This window comes from Aquila chrysaetos, chromosome 9, assembly GCF_900496995.4.
Source record: "Aquila chrysaetos chrysaetos chromosome 9, bAquChr1.4, whole genome shotgun sequence".
NCBI lineage: Eukaryota > Metazoa > Chordata > Aves > Accipitriformes > Accipitridae > Aquila > Aquila chrysaetos.
In genome coordinates, this window is record NC_044012.1 from 35,516,943 (window position 1) to 35,540,081 (window position 23,139).

The window sequence follows — 23,139 nt, forward strand, 5'->3', positions numbered from 1 at the left end:
GCAGCAGAAACTCTTGTTTCTTCTCCTGTGTTTGTTTTGCTCCTGCTGTACCTGGTTAGCAGAGCGGCCTCGTGCCGCCCGTGGTGGGGCTAGTCCAGGGGAGGAAGGAGAAGCCGAAGATACAGCACATGCCCTTTTTGGTTTTAATTGTACATGCAGGGGAAGGGGAGCCACGCACCGCCCGAATTTCTTTGCAACAGCAAGTAATGCTCGTCCTGCCAAGCACCTGCCACTTCTAAGCACCCTGCTACCGCTCTGCGTTAATTGCAACAGAGCTGATGAGGAGAAATTAATTTGCTGTCCGTGGCACCGTCACGTGGACCTTCCCTCGTGTTCCCTTGGCGCAGCACTACCCCGTCAGACAGGAATGGCTCTGAGGGGTTCCCAGCTCAAGCTCAGGGCTCGCCCAGGGCTCGCTGGCCGCAGGAGGCGAGCGCTGCTCGCCCAGACCTGATCCCAGCCCAGCAGCCGGGCTTTTCCCCTCGCTGGAGGGTGGCGGAGCCTGGAGTAGCGAGGAAATAAAAGACAGTGGCTGGGAGCGAGCAGGTAGCTGTGCCGCGGGCCAGGCATCGCGTTTGTGCTCGGGCACCTCCAAGAGATGTGCGGTGAAGGTTTCTGCGGGCTTTGTTCCCCTCCGCGTCGGGCTGGGCTGGCGTTTGTCCCCCAGGGCTGGCTGTGACGTCCCCGTGTCTGTGGGGAATCGGGCAACGCAGCCCTCTATGGCAAAATCCAATCGACTTTCCCACCCTAGAGTTTCCTTTCGTTGGGAGCACAAATGCTTTTATCTGGGGATCCTCAGGGAGCCCTGTGTGCCTCAGTTTCTCTGCTTGCAGCCACCCACTGTGCCAGGCCATGGTCATCGAGCCATGCTAATGGCTTGTTTGCAAAGCAGAAAGGAGAGGGAAAAGATGACAAAAGGCATATTTCCTTCATTTGCGGAAATAAAGGAGAGAAAGAAAAAGGAAAGGCTCTTGCAAACCCCTCACTCTTCCCATGCAGCAAGCTCTGACATAACCTCATTAAACACAAGCGCTCGGCTGCATCCCTGTTCACAGAAGCCTGGTTTCTTGTGGAAAATTCACAGGACAGTCACATGCAAACCGTTTGCTTTTCCCAAGGGCCTTATAAATGATGGCGTTAAATACAGAAAAGGGAGGAAAACAAGGGCTACAGGGGGTTCGTTAACCATTATGGCCTGATGCGTGCTGGCAGGGAGCCAGCTGACAGCATCGCTGCCGCGCTGACTCCCCAGCAACGTTCCATCAGTTGCAGATACTTCACAAAATCTAACAAATAATAATAATAATAATAATAAAAAAGCGAGATTTTCAACCAAAACATTGTTTTATTTTTAACCTGAGGCTTTAACCAGGATGAAAGGCTAGACAATAATGCAAAGCGCTGCTGTGAATAATTGCTGAGAGACATTGAGGTTTGGTGGCCGGGCCATCTGCCTGGGACAGGGGGGACATGTTGTGCTCCCTGCGGTGTGACCTCCAGCCCACACCTCATCCTCCCCGTTTCCATTTTGTCATTTCTCTTGCTGACATGGAGAAATCTCTCTGGGGGAAGGACGGGCTCTGCCTGTCTGCAGGTAGCCTCTGTGCACCCCTGCACGACAGCAGCCTCGGAGCCAGAGATCCTATTGCTCACTGAAAAGCACCGAGGGTTATTATTTGTACTGTTGCTAGAAGAATGTTAATTTTGGTGCTGCTAGATTAAGCAATGACATAAATAGGTGATGGGCAATCAATGTGAAAGCTTAAATTTGCATTAACTTAGGGGTTTACATTTTGACTTCTTTGGTTATTTGACCAGGAACAAGATTAACTCAGTTTAATGGCTTGATTGCTGAAATTGGCCTGATTATGGTTTGAAAGTCATCCCTTTGAGGATGGGGCTATGTCCTACCTCCACGGCTGCTGCTGTGGTTTTGCTTGGGGACAGCTGTCTGCTAAAGTGGGTTAATTGCACAGCAGCAGCAGATCTGCTTGCACTGAGATGTCTGTGTCCTTGCTATGGAAGAAAATAAAGGATAACGTCTACGCTAACGCCACACTGGTGGCTGTGGCATGTAGAAAAAAGAAGAAAAAAGAAAAAACCTGAACAAAACAAAGCTGGTTTATTATTGCAGCTAGACAGGTCTCCGTATCTAACCTGCTTAAAGCTGTTTGAAATGTCTCTGCGCTTTGCATTCTGCGGGCTAGATGTAACCCAAAACATTTTCTAAAAGGCAGGGCTGGAGCTGTAGAAAGCTGCAGGTGTCTGGAAAGGTCAAATTGTTTTGTTCCCTGTGTTAAAGAGGGAATAACACTTATTTTTCTAGCTCTCCTGTGCTCACTGCTGTTTGAGCACAGCAGCATCCTTCCCATCCCAAGCAAAGCAGGAAGAATTGACGTGTTGGTGAGGAGGAACAAGGATTCACCCTGCTCTGTGAAAAAGAAACTCATCGCCTGCAAGCTCGTTGTGTGGTCAAGGCAAAACCCTGAGTAACGCAGTCAGCAGAACCTGGTGCTTTGCCTTAGTCCCTCCAAAGACATACATGTCGTATCTTCTTCAACCTTTCTGGCAGGTTTTGTTGCCTTTCTCCATAACGGTGTCTGTTGTAGCATCACCGCTCCGAGTCCTTGAGCCCCAGGGTGCTGCAGCCGTGGCCGTGCATGGCTCCTCATCCCCATGGGAAGGCGTTCGGCTCCTTCTGGGGTATTGCCCAGCTTTGTGAGCTTTGGAAATAGATGTGTCTGCAAATTGTGGGCAGTTTGTCTAGTCCAGCCAGCAGTACCTATAGACTCTGTGGTTGCAGGATGATGCCAATTACCTTTGTGCACAAGGTTCAGCAGGAGATGAGATTGTCCGCATGGTACTTGGGGCAGGAGAGAGCAGGCCTGGATGGTTGGCTTCCATATAGTTAACAAATGGTACTTGAGATATAGATAGATATATAGATAGATAGATAGATGGCCTAAGAGAATGGCAGCCCGCTCAGCATGCTGGGGCATGTCTCTGCTCCTGATGAAGAGCCGTCCTGGTGTTGCAAGGAGAGCGATTCTGCTTGTGACGTGATACAGATGGTCACTTTGACATTTTCAATCAAATGTGTTGACAGAGCTTGTGTCGTGAAGCTGAAGGAGTCAAAATATATGGGCCTTAAAAAAAAAAGAAAGGGCAAAACAAACCTGGTGTGATTAAATGTATCCAATTTACCAGATGGATTTCTGCTCTGCTGTGCAGGATGGACTGTTCCAGGAGTTTCTCTGCATTTCATATTCTGCTTATGTAGGAATGCGAGACCTCTCCATTTAATGAGTTTGATTGGTATCAAAAGTTAGTCTGTGTCATTCCTGCTGGAATAGGTCTCGGGAAGGGGCCAGGGGATGAGCTTCTGCATAAATCTCACGAGCACAGAGCAGCGGCTGCCCGTAATGGGAGCATCTGCCTCGGCCTGCCATCACCACCAACATCCGCAGCCCTCACAGAGGGGAAACATACTTTTAGCAAAGATTCAACAAGATAAAAATATCCATCTTCCTTTATTGCTTATGCTATAAGGGTTACGGTACGAGAGGCAAACCAAGCCTCGAGCACAGGGAAGTGTGCCTGAGGGTTAAGGAGACCAGCGATAGCTGGGGTGGTTAGATGAGATCCTTTTACCTGGGTCTTGGCATGGGGTACGCGGCTGGAAACCTGAAACCCCTTAATCTCAATATCTGCAAATAGATCTAATAGGTATATAAAGTCTGGCTGTTTATGCGTAGAAAGGTGAAGGATGCCTCCAGCTGTGTCAGGCTGTATCAACACCATAGAGAGGCCGCAGAAGATTGGGGATATTTTCCCATTAGAGCTTTTTCAAATATGTAAGTTTTATAATCTTTTTATTTCATCATTTGCCGCCCAGTGGGGGAGAGATGATCTTTGTGCATAAATGTGCCTGTTGCCAGCCGTGCTGGGAAGGGGAGTGGCTTTTGATGTGTAAAATCGCAGGCACTGGCTTTAATTTGCACATCCCACGTTGGTGCGATCGGGACCGCAGTGAGCAAAGAGACGCTGTTGTAATTAAGATCAGGGTTGGATCCGAGGTGCCGTGTGTGGCTGCGGTCGCACAGATGGCCATGGCGTTGGGAAGAGACTTGTCCCTGCCTAACGGCTTCGGGGTGCCGCTGCCCACCACCCGTCCAAGCCCACCTGAAAATTAATGCAGGGTTCTGAAGTCTGCAGGCTGATGAGGAGAAGACAGCAGCGGGGTGGCCCTGTGGTCACGGGCACGTGGCACCAAGCCACCCGGCAGAAACCCGGGCTTGGGGTGCCCAGCAGGTGCCCCAGGGATGCCGGTGCCCCTGGGGAACCAGCCTCCTGAAGGGGTTATCTGAAGCTGGGGAGGGGGGTTACATCGGGACAGTCTGTCCTTCGGCACATGGCTACCCAATCCACTGTCCTTTCAAATAGACGTGAGTCACAACAACACTCGGTACCCATGTTCTTCAAGGGAACATTAAAATCCACCCAAATATTATTTATTATCTGCAGCCTGTGCATAAAGCATCGCCTCTGACCGATTGACTGCCACGCAGCCGGTGCCATCAGTCACGGCAGGCACCTCCGAGGCTTCTTGCTGCTCCCGGTCAGAGCCGGGAACGAGGACTCCTAATTAGGGACACGGTTGTTCACAGGCGATGCTCAGCCAAGCCTGGACCCCCTGCCAAGCCTCAGTTTTGGGGAACACTGTGCAGAATGAGGACCCCCTTTCCCTGGCACCTCCCTGAAGCCCCCCGGCTTCAGCCCCACTTGCAGGAGCCTGGAGATGATCCTGAGCACCCGAAACGCCTGTGCTGAATGAAGTGCCCTCGCTGCAGCCTGCCGGGTTGCTGTGCAGCCCACAGCTGGCGCACGGCTTCCCTCTCCCTCCGGTAAACCGTTCTGAGTTGCCCTAAGCACAGCGGGGTCTGGAAAACTGAAAGATTTGGGCAAAATGGAAGATTTTCCAAATGGGCAAACTGTTGGTAATATTTCAGCCAGGGACGCTTCCAGGCTCAGTTTGGTTTGGATCCAACTGGCCAACCCCTTGTTGTGAAATACTCCAAAGCTGGCAGGACCTTCTGGGGATATTTCCAAAGCCACCCTGTGATGAGTGCTGGGGAGACAGAAGTTCTCATTACCGCAAGTGGGATGTGGGGTTTGGACCTCTGTTTTCCTCTGAACTACCTGGGCAGAACCAGACGACAGTCCTCTCATCCTTCCATCTGCAGGGTGCCCACGTCCCAGCGGTGGGTAGTGTGGGAACGGCACCCAAAAGGCCCTCGCACCACTGTCTGCAAAGCACCGTTATGTGCTGCCGCCAGTGACCCGGCGCTCTCCTCCTTTTGCTGCCCCTGCCTCAGTTTCCCCATTGGTAAAATAGGACCTGTGCGAAGTTCCTGTGCTATGAAAATGCTTCCAATAGCAGCCACGGAGTAAAAGGGATGTGTCTCCTGGATGCGTGAGTTTTCCCCTGTGTCATGCCACATAAGCAAGAGCAGTTTTATACCGACCGCCAGCTCCTGATGTTGCACAGCCCCAGCAGCGCGCGGGCTCAGGAGGGAGCGCGGAGTATCTCCCATGTAGAGCTGCAGTCCTGGTGGGGCAGGGAGGGCAATTCTCCTTGCCAGCAGCAGCAAAGAGCTGTGTTACAAACAGTAACCTGCCTCCTAACAAGGAGGGAAAAAAAAAAAAAACAAACAAAACAAACTTACTTTTCCAATATCCCATCAGCTTGTACTTGGCTGGGAGGAAGCTGTGCGTGCCCGGCCCAGAGCAAAGCCTGGAAGCAGCTGGGAGGGGGTGAGCAAGGGCAAACAAAACTGGTAGTACATACACAAACCGTAGCCTAGACCCACATTTCTGTTGGGCAAAACATTGCAAAAACTCTACTCTCGGCCCGTCCTCCGATGTGGCAGAGCCGCAGGTGCGAGCAGTGGCCAGGGCACTCGGTGTTCCCGCGGAGAAGAGCAGGGGAGCGGTGGGGGTGGTTTGCAGGAGGGGGTGCCAGCTGTGCACAGCTGGAGGGATGGAGGGGTCGGCATCGGCGCCCTTGGCTTTCGCTCTCGTGCGGGAGCTAATTATTGCTGTTTGCCCAACTGGGGTGGTCTGGTACATACACAAGTGGTGCTGCATAATTTGGTACAGCTTGTAATGCCTGAAGAGATAACGGTGTGTATAGGCGTGCAGTTTTATTATTATTTAAATTAGCATTTGGGGCAGGGGGAGTGCGTTGCATAGTTCAGCTCGTTTGCAGAAGTCAGGTACTGTATAATTTGAATCCCTCTGGGGAGGAGTATAATCTGAGGGTTTGTTTGGTTTCTGCTTTGCTCTGGATGTTTTCTGCAAAACAGCTTTGGTCCCAAGTCATGATTAACGGCAATTCTTACTGAAAGCAGAGTCGTCCTGGTAGCCACAGGAAAATGCCCTGGACTAAGTCAGAGCAGGTTAAATTATTCATTTTGGTTAGTTTGTTTTAATAATTAAAGAATTTTTGTCATGTTTTGCAAATTGTCCAACACTGTGGTGATGCAGGGCTCTTTTTTTTTTTAATCTGCCATTGTTCAGTGGGTAATTTCTTCCAGCTAGTGCAGGCTGTGGGGCTCTCCTGAAGTACTTCTGCAGAGTTCCTGGTATTTGTACCTGAGGGCTGGTCACCTAAGAATTGTGATATTATTGCTTCCTTTGATTTAATAGCCTTGTTCGCGAACAGAAGGCTCCTTTTTTTTTCTGTTCGTCAGTTGCCCACAGCATCAATAATTGTTCAAGACACTTGTACAGCTAATAGAAAGAGCCTGTCAACAAGAAAAGCTCATTGTAATACCGCTGTTTTAAAGAGATTGGGGGAAGCAGCAAAGCCAGCCAGGTAGCAAATGTGTTGTTCCTGTAGTCACATAGATCCAGGGACAGGAGACATAAGTGGGGCTTAATCCTCTCCCAAATGGATGCTCAATTTCACACCCCAGCAGAGCTTCTGATTTATAGATTTCTTAACATCGCAATATTTTCATTGCTAAAAACTAAAGGGGAAGATGCAGCTAAGACCCAGTCTAAAAGCTGCTGAGGTAAATACAGGGACTGTGGCTGTTGTTAGCAGCCCTTGGACCAGTCCTAGCACAGAGTGCGGTAATAACAGCGTTTGAATTCCCAGTTTGCAGAGGACTAGAGGATTTCTGCAATCTCTTGAAAGGGATATTGAGCCACACTGTCAGCATATTTAAACAGGCAGTCTGTGTCCTGAGGTTATCTTGAAAACCAAGCCTACCTAGCTGGAGAGAAGCGTGATGCTACAAGGGGAAGGAAGGAAGCAAAAGGAAGCAAGCCACTGATCTCTGAGCTAATGAGCGGAGGAGAGACGGGCAGCCGAGCCGATTTATCAAGGTAAAATGTTGTTGGCTGCTGTAAATGGGGAAACGTTTAAGCTGTGCTGGAGCTTCAGCTCTGAAGCTTCAGCTCTGAAGCCTGGGATGGAGGCTGAGGGCTGTGAGCGAGGATGTGGATGGGCCAAGGCAAACTCTGGTGTTAGTGGTCATGCTGCAGAGAGAAAGTCAGGTCTGGAGTCCATCCTGGAGAAGACACTGTCCTAATAAAAGATCCAATAAACGGAGTTAGAGAGAGATTTGTTTTGATGTATAGCAGTCTGCTCAGTTAGCTACCAGACGTGGTTTGTTTAATGACTGAAACCGAAAGAGTAGGAGCTCATCTCGGTGAGACTGGGAGAGAATATAGATTAACGCCATTGTGTTCTCAATGCGTCATTGACTTTCCCTACGTACCATAAGCAAACGTGCCGTTCAGGTCCAATGAGATGGACAGGCTCATTAAGCAAAACCAGGACCTCTAAAGTCACCCCCTAGGAGAGCTGTGCTGTGTATTCTCACTTTGGTAAAGAGCAATTTGTACTTCTTTCTTAAAAGAATTCATCATTTTCTTGCTCATCTTGGTCCCAATCCAGCTGGAAGACAGGAGTGTTTAGAAGTTCTCTGCACAGTCTGCTTGGGTGATGTCAACAGCCCCATGTCAGATACTTGGGAGGCTTGGAGATTTTAATTAAATGTCCGAAAATCTGTGTGCTGAGATGAACCAAACCCCCAGAGAGCTCATCTTGCAGAGCCTACCCCTCGTATGCAGGGCAGGCATCCCAGCTCCTGTGGTGGAGAGGGCTTGGGGAGCCTCCTGACGCAGGATTCCCCTTGGCAAGGGACACAGCAGCTGCCCTCCCTGCCAACCCTCCTGCCTTATGGATGAGACAAGGTGGAGGAGCGTGGGCAGAGGAGCGTCAAGGCATGCTCTGTTCCCCCCGTCCATCTCCAGCAGATGTTTCCTGAGGAGCACCGTCCAGCTGGCTCTGCTTACAGCAGCCCCCCGGCAGCTTTGGACTCTGATGAGCCTTGTGCAAAATCATCCAGGAAATCACGGACATTCCCGTGTCCTGTGCCCAGAAAACCCGGAATTTGCAGAGTCTTGGCTTTGATTTTTCTTCGTACAGAGAGGATGTGATTTCAGGGATGAGGCAACCTCTCACCATGATTTATTGCGCTGTGTTGAGCAGGGAAACCTCTTCCCTGGCTACGTGTGGACGGCGGCCCAGTACACGGGGAGGAGAGTTCTCCTGGGCTTACAAATGCTGTAAGAACTGTATCTGGTGACATCTAATTTAACCCTGGCACACCAGATCTGAGGTTAGATTCGATCCAGCCGTGCCTGCGGGCATGCTCAGAGCACACCAGCGGGTGATGCTGGTGGGGAAGTGGGGTGCCACGGGGACGTGCTCCCCGGCTCTGGGGACCCGCCGGCTGCCGGGCTGCAGCACGGAGGGGAGCCAGCATCCAGGCGAAACGCCTGTCCTGGGGTTTTGTGAGAGCTGTGAACAGTGTAGATCATCATCCGCAGCTGCTTCAAGAGCGGTGGGTGGCAGGTCTCATGGATTCCGGTTGCTCCATCGCTCACGCTGGAATTGGGCTTTTTCCTCTACCCTGCTTAGCCACTCCCCGTCCTACCTGGACTTGTGGGTCGAGGTCGTACTCTGGTTTGTCCCGTGTAAACGGAGCCGGAGCGAGCCTGTGAATTAACCCAACAGCCACTATGCTCCATGATGCAGACGAAGCTGGGCACAGCCTGCGTACCGGCAGCACAGATGCTCTAAAGTGGATTTTTAAAGCGCATCCAAACTCTGCTGCCGGTATTTATGTGCCATATGTTGCAGTGGTAATTACTTGTGCTTCTCAATGGAATAGAGTATTGGGGTTGTTTAGATCCCCCCCAGTGGGATTACTGGCCTCTGGGCCCACCAGAGGACTAGAAGTCATCGCATTTTTGTTTTTAATGCAAGCGCTGGCACTGTCCTATGTAGTGAGCAGGGCTGGGGGTATTCAGGGAGAGCCAAAGTCCCAAGTTTGCTGTTCAGCCCAGGATCTGGCAGGCGGCATCTGTCACCGGGACACGGTGCTGCCAGGTGAGAGCTTCCTGGCCTGCTGCAAACGGCCTCCAACTACGCCCGCACGAAAGGAGCAGGGTGATTTTCAGCAACTGTGCTAAGCAATGAGTTACAAGGCTTAGAGCTACTCTTGCAGCAAGATAAAAGAATGGTAATTCGGTCATTTACCTGACTTCCCCTCACAGTTCAACAGACTATTATATGCCAGAACTTTCTTCTTTTCCTTCCTAAATAACTCATTGATGACAAAGGATGCTTCAGCGCAACAGGCAGCATTATGCAAAACTAGGGCTGATTTGAAAACAAAAAACTATTCCCGTTGAAACTCCTTTTTGAGGTCATGTGGAGTTTCAATTACACACAGATTTTTTACATCGTTCGTTGCCTTTGAATGGAAATCTTCAGGATGTGCTGGAAAACCTCTAGTGATTGAAGGCCTCCCTAAAGTCCTGGTGTGTTAAATCTCCACCAAGAAAAATACACATTTATGTTGAAAATACAGAATAAGCTGTACCTTGTTTACATGTTTTGTCACTTTTTCTTACTCTGAAAAGAAACCTAAACCAGCTGCAGGAAACAGTGTTCTGTGCTGCACTGTTCTGCCTGCCTTCTATGGGTGGGAATTGGTTCTTTGATCTTCAGTTCAAAGACATTGAAAAGGCTGTTTCTGTGGTCTGCAGAGAATTTCCTTCTGCTTCTACAATATCTCTTGATTAACTCTGTGTTTCTGGGAATGCCTTCAATATCCATCCAACCAAAGAGATGCTTAGACCTCGTGTAACATCTACCGCAGAGTGGATGAAATTTGCTTCCAAATCACGACAGCCGCCTTCTGTGCCCACCTTGCCTGGCGGAGAACGTCTTCCCCCAACGCCCAGGAAAGCGGCAACGCAAGCAGAGCCCTGCAAATGAGCATCTGAGGCTACAAGCGAGACCTGATCACGTCCGACAAGACCCGCAGGCAGCCAAGTTGGCATCCAGTTGCTGGCTGGGAAGCGAGCCGCGCCGGAGCGGAGGTGCTCTCTCTGCTGGATCTTTAATGACCTGGATGTCCCAGGTCCAGTGCCATCAAGTGGTTTGATCCGTCCCTCGCCAAGGGACCTGCTAGCTTCAGGATGTGTAGGTTGTGGCCTTTTGCAACGCCGCTGTTGTTAACCTAATCGAACATTTAAAGCGAGGGGGAGGGAGAGGAAATCATTAGCAGCTGCATTAACTTCTACCCTGGATTCTGTGCACAGCGTTCGCTCGAATTAAATAGCTGTTTGGATTCAAGCGACTCCTCCAGCGTGAGCTAATGAAACCGGTCCCGCGGTTCAGTGGTGGCGTCAACCAAAATCCTGGTTGTAATCCAAACTGCAGTTTTTTCTCCCAATGAATTAATCAGCTGATTACGTGCACGCGATAGCTCATTAGAGAGGTGCGTGGCAACCTTTGGAAGGAAATTATTGGCTTTGTGTGGCCCGGAGGCCGTTACATCGCAGGAGCACACTCCTTGGAGGATTGCAGCACCATATGTGTTGCTCTAATTAATGGGCGTTGTTCCTGGGGTCGTTTGATCTCAGGAAAATGACTGTAAAAATTTTAATACTGTAAACCTTCGAAAACTTGGAAGAAAAACTCAAACAGCCAAAAGCAATTTCCCTTTAATCTAGCTTGTGGTGGTGGTGATTTTTTTAATTTCTTTTTTTTATTTTAAAAGCTTCCACCCTATTTAATGGTAGCTGCAGAGATAAAGTGAAGTGTAATTTGGAAATTAGTTCCGGCTGTTTGAGTTGTAGCTTTATTTTAGTAATCTGGGTCATTAATTTTGTTGAATAACGTGTTTGGATTTTTCCTCCCTTGTGTGCGCGAAGCACAACCGCACCCAGGGTATAAAGGGACTTCGGGCAGGAAAGGGAGATTTCAAAATCCTCTATCCCCTGGGCGACCCTACAAAAACAAAGCCCGTTTCTCTGTGGTTATCTGGCGTGGGCAGCAGGAGACGAGCGGTGGAGATGAGCGCTGGGGAGGTTTGTGCTCCTGCTGCAGCCAGGGACGTTGGGCACGGTGGGGAGGGACCTCACCGGGGCTGCCCCCGCCGGAAAGCCAAGGGCCGGATTCACGTCAGGGTAAGGGTTTAGGCTCTCAGCCGTGACAAGAGCCTTTTTAAATGATTAAGGAGCGAAGGGTGCACTTTGGTAAAGCTTTTCAAGGAATATTAATGAAAGGGATCTTTTGAGTGAAAAAACATGCTTCTGCTCAAGCCTTGGACTGCCCTGAAAATTTGGAAATTGGGATATACCAGCATCCTCTCCGTGCACCCAAAGAGTCTCCAGAGGCGTGTTGCAAGTCACTGTGAGCATGGCTCCTCGCTGCAAAGAGGCACCTGGGGCAACGCCGGTGGCCGTGGCATGGACCAGGGAGAGGTGCCCACGGGTGTCAGAACCGACAGCTCTTGGAGAGAATTGTGGGTGCTGCTTGCACCCCGGTCAACAGGGGCGTGAATTTAAACCCAGTTTCCTCCTCTGGCGTTGGTGGGGTGGGGAGTCTGGGGTGCTGGTGCAAAGCTCAGGGTCCGGTCTAGGAACCTGCAGAGGACCCAGGGACTGGGGGTAAAGCTCTGCTCTTCTCTCTGCTTGGCAATGTGGCGGGTAAACCGAGAAAAACGATCTACATCCCTGAGCAAAGGGAGTGTTACAAACTCTGCAGGATTAAGGCTGTTGTTTCCCCTGTATGTTTATGCAACAACAAGCAAAAAAAAAATTTTGGGGCTAAGCTTTAGAAATGTGGTCATTATAATAATACAAGAGCAGGCAGAAGCACGGAACTGGCTTGGGTAGAGTTTTTCTGCTTGTCCTGATTTCTTTTTTGCTGTTTATCCTGTTTATCCTCTCCTTGTTATCCTGAACTAGTTTGTCTTCTTGTAAACGCCAACCTATGACCCTTAAAAAGAAATCATCAGGAAGAAAACTTGCTGACGGAGACTTTTTTTGCCTGTGGCAGTTGAATAAGCCCATCAGCTTATATAATATTAATATTTGTAAAAGCAAACCTACAGAGCTCATAAATCTTCCATAAAAGAGGGACAATATCTACATCTATTTTAAAATTAAGCAGGTAAGTAGGTTCTAGGAAAAAAGGGTATAGATACAAAGGAAGTGGATAGATGAAAGAAATGAATTTGCCATTTTAATCTGAAAACTGGCTCTGCATAAGTGATACCAGAGGCTTCACTGCCGCTGGAGCCAGCACTTGGCTCTGGGTCATCGCTTGGCCCTGGAAAGCCCCAGTTCCTGGCTGCTGCCACAGCAGTGTTGCTCCCTGGTATTCCATTCAAGTGGGTTAAGGAATAAAAAAAAAGTCCAAAATTGAAGCAGGGCTTGTTTGCAGGGGAGAAGAGGACTTAATTAGCTTTTTTTTCTAACTTTGTGCCTTTTCCAAAAGAAAAAAAATAAATCACATGAAAAAAAAATTCTGCAGTTTTAGATTCTGCTTACCATTTTTTGAGGCAAGAAGCAGGCTTTTCTCCATTATGCTATGCCACAGCACTATGGGAACCCAAATGAGAAAAAATAATAGAGCTTATTTTTAGCCAACCAGGTGAGCAATCTGTCTCCAAATACACACACAGAGCAGCTCCATGGAGGAACGATGCTGCTGCGTCACCATTGACACAGTCCCTTTTCAAAGGAAAACTGTGCTTTGAAGCAGTTGCCTTAAGACATCTTTTATTGGGTACCACCTGCAGTGGGATGGGAGGGGTAAAATCAAACCTTTTAAAGGTTGTGGGGATATAAGGGAGAGAAAAACTCTTTCAATTTTTCTTCATTTCTTGAGTTGTGTTGTCCGTAGATGGCTGGTCCCGTGAGACCACAGGGGATGGGACATGGACAGCACCCGTGGAGCCTCCGTTCCTGGTGCCTCGGTCCCGAGAGGTGAACACGTTGCGATGGCTTTTCCCCACTGTCCGGGACACGGCATGAGTCCCGCCATCCCATGTGGGGCAAGGTGGGATCTCCAGCCCCACAGAGGGATGGTGTTTTGTCAATAAACATCCCGGCTGTGGTTTTTAAGGGGTATGTATGTGCTTCTGCTCAGCGCTGAGCAGCGTGAGGGCTGTCGCTGGCAGCTGTGTTTATTTGGTGCAGTGGAGGGGAGGTGCAGATGGGTGGGTGTCTTTGGACGTTTTTGCCAGGCATGCAGCTCTTCCTTTTTTCTTTCTTTTTTTCCCCTGGCCCTGAGCACAATGGGAAACCTTTAATTCTGTATTGCTCAGTGGTGGAGCTGGACCAGAAGATTCATCATGGACTGGGCTCGGTCCCTCCAGCTTCCCCCAGCCCCATCTTTGCCAGCTCCCAGCACCAGAGAAGTCCATCGTGTGGGTCCGCTTTTGGCGATGGCAGTGAAACGCGTTGGCTGGGTCCGACCCGGCAGCGCCCTGCAGTTGAGGATGGAATTCCCAGTGCAGGACCAATAGATGGGAGACTAGGGAAGTCTATTGCAAGTATTTTATAGATGAGGAATTGTGGGCCAGAAGCAAAATGAGGTGATTCCCACAAAAACTGAGCTGGGATCTCGTAAGCCCCAGACCAAGGTATGTACTCTGGGCCGTGGCATGAGCTATGTAGTGCAGCCACACTTGTTCCCAGATCGTCTCGGGGCTGGAGGATGGTCAGACTTCGGCTCAATCTGAATTTTTGGGTGAAGCAATTTTTTTTCCTTTTAAAACAGGGAGTTGCTGGAGCTGAATGTTCTCATGGGATTAGGTCAATTCATTTAGCACAGCACATTTTTAGGGAAAAGTTTTTATCATGCTAACTCAGGCAAGAAAAATGTTCAAAGAATTTCAGCATTCAGCTCAAATCACTACTTCATTTAAACATTTTAAGCTAATGAGTTGGGAAAAAAAGCCTTTTTTTATTAAAAAAAAGTGAAATAAGAAGGGAACACGTTGAAGTTATCTCGGTGGAAAATGTTTTCATATTTTCATCTATGGAAGTTTATGAGTTTAGCTTTTGTTTTAAGTAAGGACAAGAAAACATCTGAAAAGCTTTCACAGGGCACACAGATAATTAGCCAGACAATTCCTGCTGGTCTTTCTCATCTTCAAATCCAGCTGCATTTTCTGTAATGAAATTTTCTGCCACAGCAAAGGTGGAATGTGAAAGTTCAATATTATGGATCAGCTTTGCTTACGAGGAGAGAGGAAACAGGCCAGAACCCGTACACTGGAAAAGAGATGAATGACAGTAATATCACAGGACTATAAAATTATGGAGAACCTGAGTAAGGCACGATAAACATGATGGTCTACATGAAAAATCACATTCAGGAAAATCAGTGCTTGCAAGGTGGATCAGGTGACGGGTTTGTGATTTTTGTCCATTCCTTAGATCTTTTCTCTAGGGAGCCCCCCATTTGCTCTGGGGTGTCCAGTTGTGTTTGTGCTTTTTCCGTCCCTTTGGATTAAGAGAGAAGATCTTGCCCCAGCTGCAGCCAGAGCAGCAGGACCTTTGTTGGACCTCACTGTGCCTTTGCTTTCCCCAGCCTTTTGCTGCCACCTCCAGCTCCAGGAGGACCTGAGCAAACCTGAGTTATGTACATCTCCAGCATAGCTTCGGCTCCTCTGTCATTAGAGAATAAATGACACTTGTCTCCATGGCTGGGGAAGAAACCAAATTAAACCCCACCATCCTCAGCAATTGATGGGCTGGCTGCCGAGCTCCACGTCGCAGCCAATTTCTCATAAACAATCAAGGGCGAATTGTATCTCTAATTTCTGTCACAAATGTTTTTGCTACGCAAAGGGACAAATAGGAGCAGGGACAAGAGGAGAGAGCTCTTGGCCTGGCCTTCAGCCTGATGGCGAGGGAAAGCTGTGACGATGCTGACGCGCTCCTGGCAAGGTGGTGGCTAATGGAGTTGCATCAAGCAACAAGAAATGGCCAGATAAGCTGCTTTCTCTGGCTGTAATAACACACCACCCTGCTAAAATAAGGCAACCGTGAAGGAGGGTGAGGAGGGAAGTAAATTACCAGTGAGAAACCCAGCACAGGAGACCATGTTCCCCAATAGAGAGCCACACCAAGTGTGGGGAGATCTGTTATAAAGCTCTGTAAGTGTGAAATTGTTTAACTGGGTTTGCCAGAGAGGGACTGGGGATGCTGTGGCAGTCGGGTGGCCGCTGCAGGTGACACCAAGCTATAAGACATTCAGATTGTAGCGATAAGCAGGTACTGGCTTTTGGCACTAATCTGACTACAATGAATTTGTGGCGTCTTGACCGCAGTGGAAGTCTAGATCAATATCAGTCTTCAAGAGGCTCAATAGATCAATGTTTCTTTGATACAGATAAAGCAAATAAAGGGTAGGTGTTTATGGCATTCCCTGCATGTGGTATTATTAGTCTTTGCTGATCCTTTTGCCGAGGTGGGGGAGGGGAGCGAGAAGGAAGGTAAGAAAGGATTTAGAAAGATAATTCACCAGACATTTAAAAAGCAGTTGTAAGAAGGAGATTTATGGCATTCTTTTCATCAGTTTTAGGCTGAAAAGAGGAATAGAAAGTTCTTCATAAGAATGTATCGTCCTTTGAGAGACAAATTCCTATCAAACAATGGTCTTCGGTTTAATGAGGCACCCATGGCAGGGTGATCGCTGGCATGCGGCTGTACTTGCTTAGGCTTTGGCAAAGAGGGACACACGGGTGTTTCACAGGTCCCCACTGCTTTCTGGTGGTAGAGACGCCCACACCTGGCTCTAAATGCTTTCAGGCAACTGGCAGGGAGATGGTTAAACCAGGGCACGTGGAAATGCTGGAGAGGAGGGCACAGAGAGAAAAGCATTTATTTCTCTTCTTAAATAAACCAGACGGCCCTGCTGGGGGCTGCAGGTGACTGAGGTTTCAGCTTCACCAGTAAGCCAGTCCTCACACTTCTGGTGCTGCTGGGGTGAGCATGACTGCCGATTTATCCCTTTGAATAAATAGTCTGAAGTTTAGAAACCTGCTGCCATCATCAATGGGATTTTCTTACAGTGTTTTTTAAAAAATCCATTTATGTAGGTTTTTTTTTTTTTAAATGATGAGGGCCCTCAATCACCAGGAATGACTTTTTGGCATAGGCCAAATTTTAGGGGAAGGCTGTTGAAGGGTCTTCCTCTGCTCCCTGTCCCCATACCCCTCCCTGCTGCACTGGAGGGCAACGGCACTGCTGGGAAGCCGCTGGGTCTCACTGGGGCGATGTTTAGGTTCCTGGAAGCTGAAACTTTGCGGCTCCAGCATCATGTTGCCTGGGAACTGGTGGAAGGGGACCAAGTTGAGGTCCCACCACACATGGTGGACTCTGAGGAAGTGGCTTGGCATGTTACGACTCCATGGTGTTTTTCTGCAGAGGGCTCAGTTTTGTGTCAATGCTGAGGTCATCCGCCGCGGCTCTCGGATGACTGTGTGGGTCAGAGTGGGGTTGGAGACTTCACGGTTGGGTTTGTTTCCAATCAAAATCCTAGTATTGTGAACGTCAAGGTAAAACAAGTCACTCTCATAGAATTCTTTAGGTTGGAAAAGACCCTTAAGATCATTGAGTCCAACCGTTAACCTAACGCCCTCAAACTATCAGGGTGCATTGAGGGGACTTGGACCTCAGGGATGTCCTCATCCCTGTGTCCCAGCTCATCTCCACTGGGCGAAGGGAGCCTCTGCCAAGCTGTTTGCACCCTTAGTGCACTGCAATCTCAAAGCTCGGCCACCCCAGCCATTCATGGACTGGAAAGCAACAGGAGGTCGCAGCAGGTCGATTAATGTCACAGCAGGATGATGGTGTTGTGGCAGATTAGCTGAAGGGACCCGGAGAGCAGGCACAGCTCTTGTGCCGGCATGGGGACATGGAAGGACTTGCAAAGGGCACTTGGCCACAGAGGTGTTCCCCATGCTGGCAGGGAGGAGGAAAGGTCCCCTCCTGTCACCCCTCCTGGGAAGCTGTGACCTTACTGTGGTGCCTGTGGGGGACAGCAGAAAGTTTAAAGCCCAGCACGTATGGTCAGAGAGGTCCGACCAAGACAAAGTTGGGCAAAACCCAGCTGCTCTGCAGCCTCGGCCAGAGGTCAGCGAGGTTCCTCCATCAGACCCGGGGACCGTCCCCAAGACCCCCGTGGGCTCCCACTGGAAGTGAGGTCCCGAGGGAGGTGGCATTGCCTGGCCCTCACAATGAGCGGTTTTCCTCCCCTTGCTGTGCTCAGCCCTGCAACAAGTTTCCAGTAAGAGCTGCCAGTGTCCGAGGGGAGAATCAAAGGCGCCTGTGTGACCCTCGGCTTGGGGCTCTGCTGCTGCTGCTGCTATCAAAGATGGTCTGCAGCTGGGTGGCAAAATTAGATGTCACCCTTGGAATGTGTGAAGGTCGCCAGATCCCATTACTGAAGTGATGTGTACAGATCCGTCCTGACATGTCCATTTGTTAGCAGTTCGATGGAGAAGTCGGGTATAAATGTGTAAATGGGAAAAGGATTTCCAAGCAGAATGGATGGGACCTTTGGAGCGTTTTTCCCTGCGTACGTATTTCCTTCCTTTCCTTTTCTCATTCTGCCCTCTTCTCCTTGTTTCATAGGACTGGCTGACAAAATTTGGGTATCTGCCTCCTCCGGATCCTGTCACAGGACAACTGCAGACGCAGGAGGAGCTCACCAAGGCCATCACTGCCATGCAGCGGTTTGGGGGACTCGAGGCGACGGGGGTCCTAGGTCAGTGGCTCATGATCCCTTCTCTCTCCGGTGCAGAGGGATGCAGGGATGGCTCCTTGCAGGTCCGGGGAGGAGAGGGGACTTGGCGCCGAGTTGTGGAGTAGCATCATCTCCAGGAAAAGCTCACATGGGGGTAACATATGGCCCAGTTTACAGCTGTAAGAGTAATTACATGGCTCAGGTGTTTTGTTGCCTTGTGCTTTCAAGAACCTGAGGCAAGCAATTATTTCACCAGACCCACACACCCTTGGGGTTCCTGTCGTGCTTAAAATAGCTTAAAATAGCTCTTGGTGTGTTCAAACAAAAAAAGAAGAAAAAAAAAGAAAAAAAAAAACCAAACAGAGAAACTAAGGCTGATAGGTTGTCCTGTTCAAAACCTTAACTGCAGCACCACATTGAGTTGGACAAAAATCCCGATTAAGCCTCCTAATTTGTATATGTAGATATTCTGGTTTCTTCACCGCTGGGGCACAGCGCAGGGGAGGGAGGAAGATGGCGTTGCATCCCCCCAGCGCTGCTGGCTCCTGCCCACGACCCAAGGTGCCTGCGGAGCTGGCGGGGGTCTCCTTGGCTCTCGCCGAGCCACAGTGGCTCCGGGCACCCGCCCCCGGTTGCCCCTGGCCAGCTGAGAGCCCGTCACCCTCCCCAGTAGCTCCAGCGGTCAGCGGGAGAGGGCGGTGGGTGGCTTCTGCCTGACGTGGCGGCCACATCTGGCTGGGAGGGAGCAGTCCAAGGCCAGGCTGAAGTGACACAAGTTTCCCTGGCATGGCCGGGGTCGTTCCTCTCAATGTCCTCATTGAGGGAAAGAGAAAGCCAGCATTATCCTGGCCTTTGGAAGGGTGCCTGTCTGCTCTCCTCTCCTCCCTGACGCACGGCCGCGACCGCCCGCCACGTGGCCAGCTCAGTTCTGCTGCTTGGGACAGAATTAATGAGAAGTTGCTAATTAGCAGCCCAGACTCCGTCCATCCCGCTGCCCCCGGCAGCCCTCCGCCGGTCCCCCGGAGCAGCTGCTGCCTGAGCAGCCGCTGGCCGCGTCCCATCGCTGAGATTTTTCCCTCTCTGCTCTTAATTGAGTGCATGCAATTATTTCTCTTCTACCTTATCACAGGCCGCAGGAGGCCCGGGAGCAAGGATGGCCTTTCAAATGCATTTGCATTTTCATTTTTGGAGGGGGTGTTTGAAACAGGCCTGGGGGGCTGCCCCAGGCAGGTCGTGGACGTGGGTTTGCATCTGAAAACAGTGTTTAAGAGGTAAAGCCAGCACGGAAAATGGATGAACGAGCAACTTGTTTGCCTTTCAGCAGATGAGAATAGGAGCTTTAAGCTTTCATTCAGTTTTAAAAATAAGTAAGAAGGAATATGAACATTTTCCAAATGAGCTCCTAGCTGAACAGAGATACAGTTTATTTACATGTGAACGTCTCTGCTTTGCCAGGGGAATAATGGGAAATTCAGCAAGAGAGAACAAAACAGAATAATTAAAAAAATATGGTTTAAAGTATAATCAAATCTGGCCACAGGTGGTTTTCCATACAAGTTTTCGAGATCTGTAAAGTGTCATGCAAGAGGTAACCTGCTGCATTTCCTCCTGAAATCAATAAAACCGTCCATTGACGCTAAGAGCAGAGATAGCACCTCACCCCCTGGCCGTGGGGGGGGTCATCTCCCCTCACCTCCTGGCAGCCCCAGCTGGTGGGTGCTTTGAAGAAATGGGCTTTCAGCAGGAATTGCTGCCGTTGGTGGGTGCAACCGTGGCATGGAGAGGGCTCAGTGTCCCATGGGTGGCACCACATGGGTGACGCTGGGGCCAGGACCGTGCCCCAAGGGCTCCCAGGCACTGCCTTTCGCTCCGATGCTGCATCCTCAGCACTTCCCTTCCCTTCTCCCTGTCGCCCCTGGGATTTCTTAACCCACCATTCCCATGATTTCTTTATTTTTTTTCTAACCCTAGACGAAGCCACGCTGGAGCTGATGAAGACCCCTCGCTGCTCTCTGCCCGACCTCGCCACCACAGAGACCAGGAGGAAGCGATTCACGCAGGCTGTCACCAAGTGGAGCAAAAGGAACTTGTCTTGGAGGTAGGAATTCATCCTCCCGTACTGAAATGTTGCAGCAAAGGGCTGATCCCACACAGACCTGGGTTAAATACAGCTTTGTGGTGAGTGTTAGGGTGACGTGTTGAAACGTGTCCCTCTGTGCTCCCAGGACCCCACAGACTACTTATTTAAACTCTTCTCCTGCCCATCCTAGCCTTGACTTCTTGGACCCGCTCGGCCGCCGGCTGGGAATGGTGCAGATTTCGCCAGTGGATTAGCTGGGAGCTTCTTGCTGCGTTGCAGTGGTTAGAGCATCATTTCTCTTGAGTTCATTGGGACTTTGCGCTCTCTCAAGCAGCTGCCACAGACTTGGCTCAGCACGGATTAGGCTTCTTCTCTTGCCCCACCCGAGCCCAAGGGTTGGGAGCATTTTCTGGGTAATAGAGTCACTTTTTTTTCTCCGCAGCCCCATACTCCCCTTGCTACAGGGGAGTGTTTTTCACCTGACATCAGGGAGCGACATGTGTGGGTCACTGAACCTGTGACACACAGAAGTTCGGGTCCAACTTCCAGAGCCCCTTGCAGTCACGCTGCAGGTCAGGGATGGCAAACAAGCTGATCCCTGTCTCACCAAGACTTGTGCTTTTTGGGACTCCTTTTTCGTCCCTCAAAGACCACACGCTGCAGTGATTGCTCCTCCAAGAAAGGTGAGCACCATGAGGTGCTCGTACTATCCTGAAAACACATGTGGATGCTATGGAGAGATCTTATTAATAATAAGCTTCTCTTTGATCCTGACATAATCCCTAGAGCGAGTCTACCTCCCACCGCAGTAACAAATCTCGACTTGGCTGTCACTGTTGACATGTGTTGAAACTCTGGCCTTACCAGGGATTTGGTCCAGCACATTCTCCTGAGACCTTATTTTCAGAAAAGATAAACATAATTAAGCCGTTGTTATCTTCAGTAAGAAACAATTTTGGCTCATGGATGGCTTCTCGTAGTGAAGTGACCCATGTTATAAAAGCTCAGCCTGTCCCCCCGTTGACTAGCCCCGTCTTCATGGGTAAGAGGAATAAACTTCACATTTCAGAGAGGAAAAAATCCCTTTGGGCAAATCAGTAAAACCTACCCTGATGTCCCACGAGCTGCCAGAGCCAGCGCAGGGGGGACAGCTTGTTTGCAGCCCTGAACCCGGCAGCTCCTCTCAGCAAAGCTGGGCTGGACAAACCCGAGCTACGTCCCACAGCAGGGCAGGTGCGGTGGCCAGGCGGTGCAGTCAAGAGCCCAGTGCCGCAGGTACCACCAGGACTCCAGACATGCTGGTGCAACGTCCGCAGTCCCAGGCTGGAGCAAAGTGTGGAGGGGAAACAGGGTCAGGCTGTTTTGGTGGATGCAGCCCCGGGATACTGCCCGCCTCCCACCCCCTCGGAAGCTGTGATGCTGCGGCAAAGATTGCCATAAAACGGGGTTTAGGTCTGAGACGATTTTATATGTGTAATATACAAATTCCATCTCCTGACAAAGTCATTTCTGCTTTTTATTCTTTGATCCTTTCCAAGATCTTGGCTTTTGTTCAAGAAAGGTCTGTATTTTATAGCTGGAGGTTGTATAAGCCAACAGAAGGCTATAGCATTATAGAAACTCCAACACAGTATTTACATCCAGCACTTGAGATTAAAATAGCTTTTTGAAACTGCCATGAAATCTGCCAGTAGAGGCATAACATTTTACATGCTTACCTTTTACACATTGATTGAAGATTTTCAAAAAAGAAAACAAAACCAAATTCTATTATGGCATGCATTTAAAAATTGAAGAACCACCTGAACAACTGCAAGGCTGGAATAAACGGGTAAGAAACTTGTACGAAAGGATGATCTCAGGATAGGCATCTGCACTGATGGAGAATGCAGTGTCTGGCAAACAAGACTTTATAGGCATGCAGGTTGCTCAGGTTTCTTCTTTTTACCCTGGCATACAGCCAGCCTGTGGGACTGGAGAGCTAAGGTGGCAAAACAGTACCGGTTGCATCCCGCGCAGCCCGTCGTACAGCGTCAGAGCGTCCCGGTACAGCGTCCGACACACAGTCTTCTGTGCCTGATCTCCAATGGATGTTTCCAGGATATTACAACACCGCAATCTTTTAATGGGATTTTTTTTTTCTGCGTTGTACATAGGTACCAGGGCACTTGGTAAGCTGATGAGGTGGCAGCGGGATGGGTTTGGGATGCGGCTGGTGTGGGGAGCAGCGTGCTGCCAATGCCCTCTGCTGGCTTCAGCGCCGGGAGCTGCCCGCAGCCTGTTCCCCCTCGCGTTTGCAGCCTGGTTTTTCTTTTGTTAATTTTGCTTTCTTGCTTCTGGTTATGCCCCGCAGAAGGGGAGTTCACAGCCGGCATGTCCGCCTCTTCCCAGGCACTCGCCGTCTCCTTGCGGTCATGAAAAAAAAAAAAAAAAATGCAGTGTCAGGGCCGTGCCCCCTCTCTGCATGCCTTGAAATCCCTGGGGCAGGGGAAAGCCCCCGAAGCCCAGCTTTCTAAATTTCCCAGTCTTTTTCTTGCTGAAATCTCAGCCCGGTGCTGAACTGAGCTGACTTTCATCCATCTTTAATTAAGGACGGGTCCCTGGTGCCACTTCATCAAAGCTGCAGTCTTTGAAACTGCGGTGCTCGGGATATGAGGTGCCGGAGCTGGAACAAACGCAGGTGGCAGGGGAGCAGTGACGTCTGTCAGTCGCTGCCCATCACCGCCGTGAGCATCCTGAGCCCACCCGCAGCAGAGGTATGGCGCTGCCTGAGCTGAGACGTGGATTTACCAAGGCGTGGAAGGGCAGCTGCTGCGCAGGTACCGCCGGGTTAAGGTGTGCAATCTGGGTGACCCCCCAGTACCATGCTCCCATCCCCGTGATGGACCTCATCCTCCCGCTTTCCTCCTCTAATCGGTGGCAT

At 50.0% G+C, this 23,139-nt stretch overlaps 1 protein-coding gene across 5 annotated transcripts in view; it reads left to right on the forward strand.

Annotated features, from left to right (window-relative positions):
• The window catches only part of MMP17 (matrix metallopeptidase 17), an 83,772-nt gene that overhangs the window by 41,187 nt on the left and 19,446 nt on the right, over positions 1 to 23,139 (forward strand). For 4 of the 5 annotated variants that reach the window (XM_030025857.1, XM_030025855.1, XM_030025853.1 and 1 more), the window contains exons 2-3: positions 18,025 to 18,157; positions 20,108 to 20,234. In XM_030025857.1, coding sequence (XP_029881717.1) covers positions 18,025 to 18,157; positions 20,108 to 20,234 — 260 coding nt within the window. Of the gene's footprint in view, positions 1 to 11,086; positions 11,557 to 18,024; positions 18,158 to 20,107; positions 20,235 to 23,139 lie in introns of those variants that run through there. The other variant, XM_030025854.2, reaches the window with a different exon arrangement.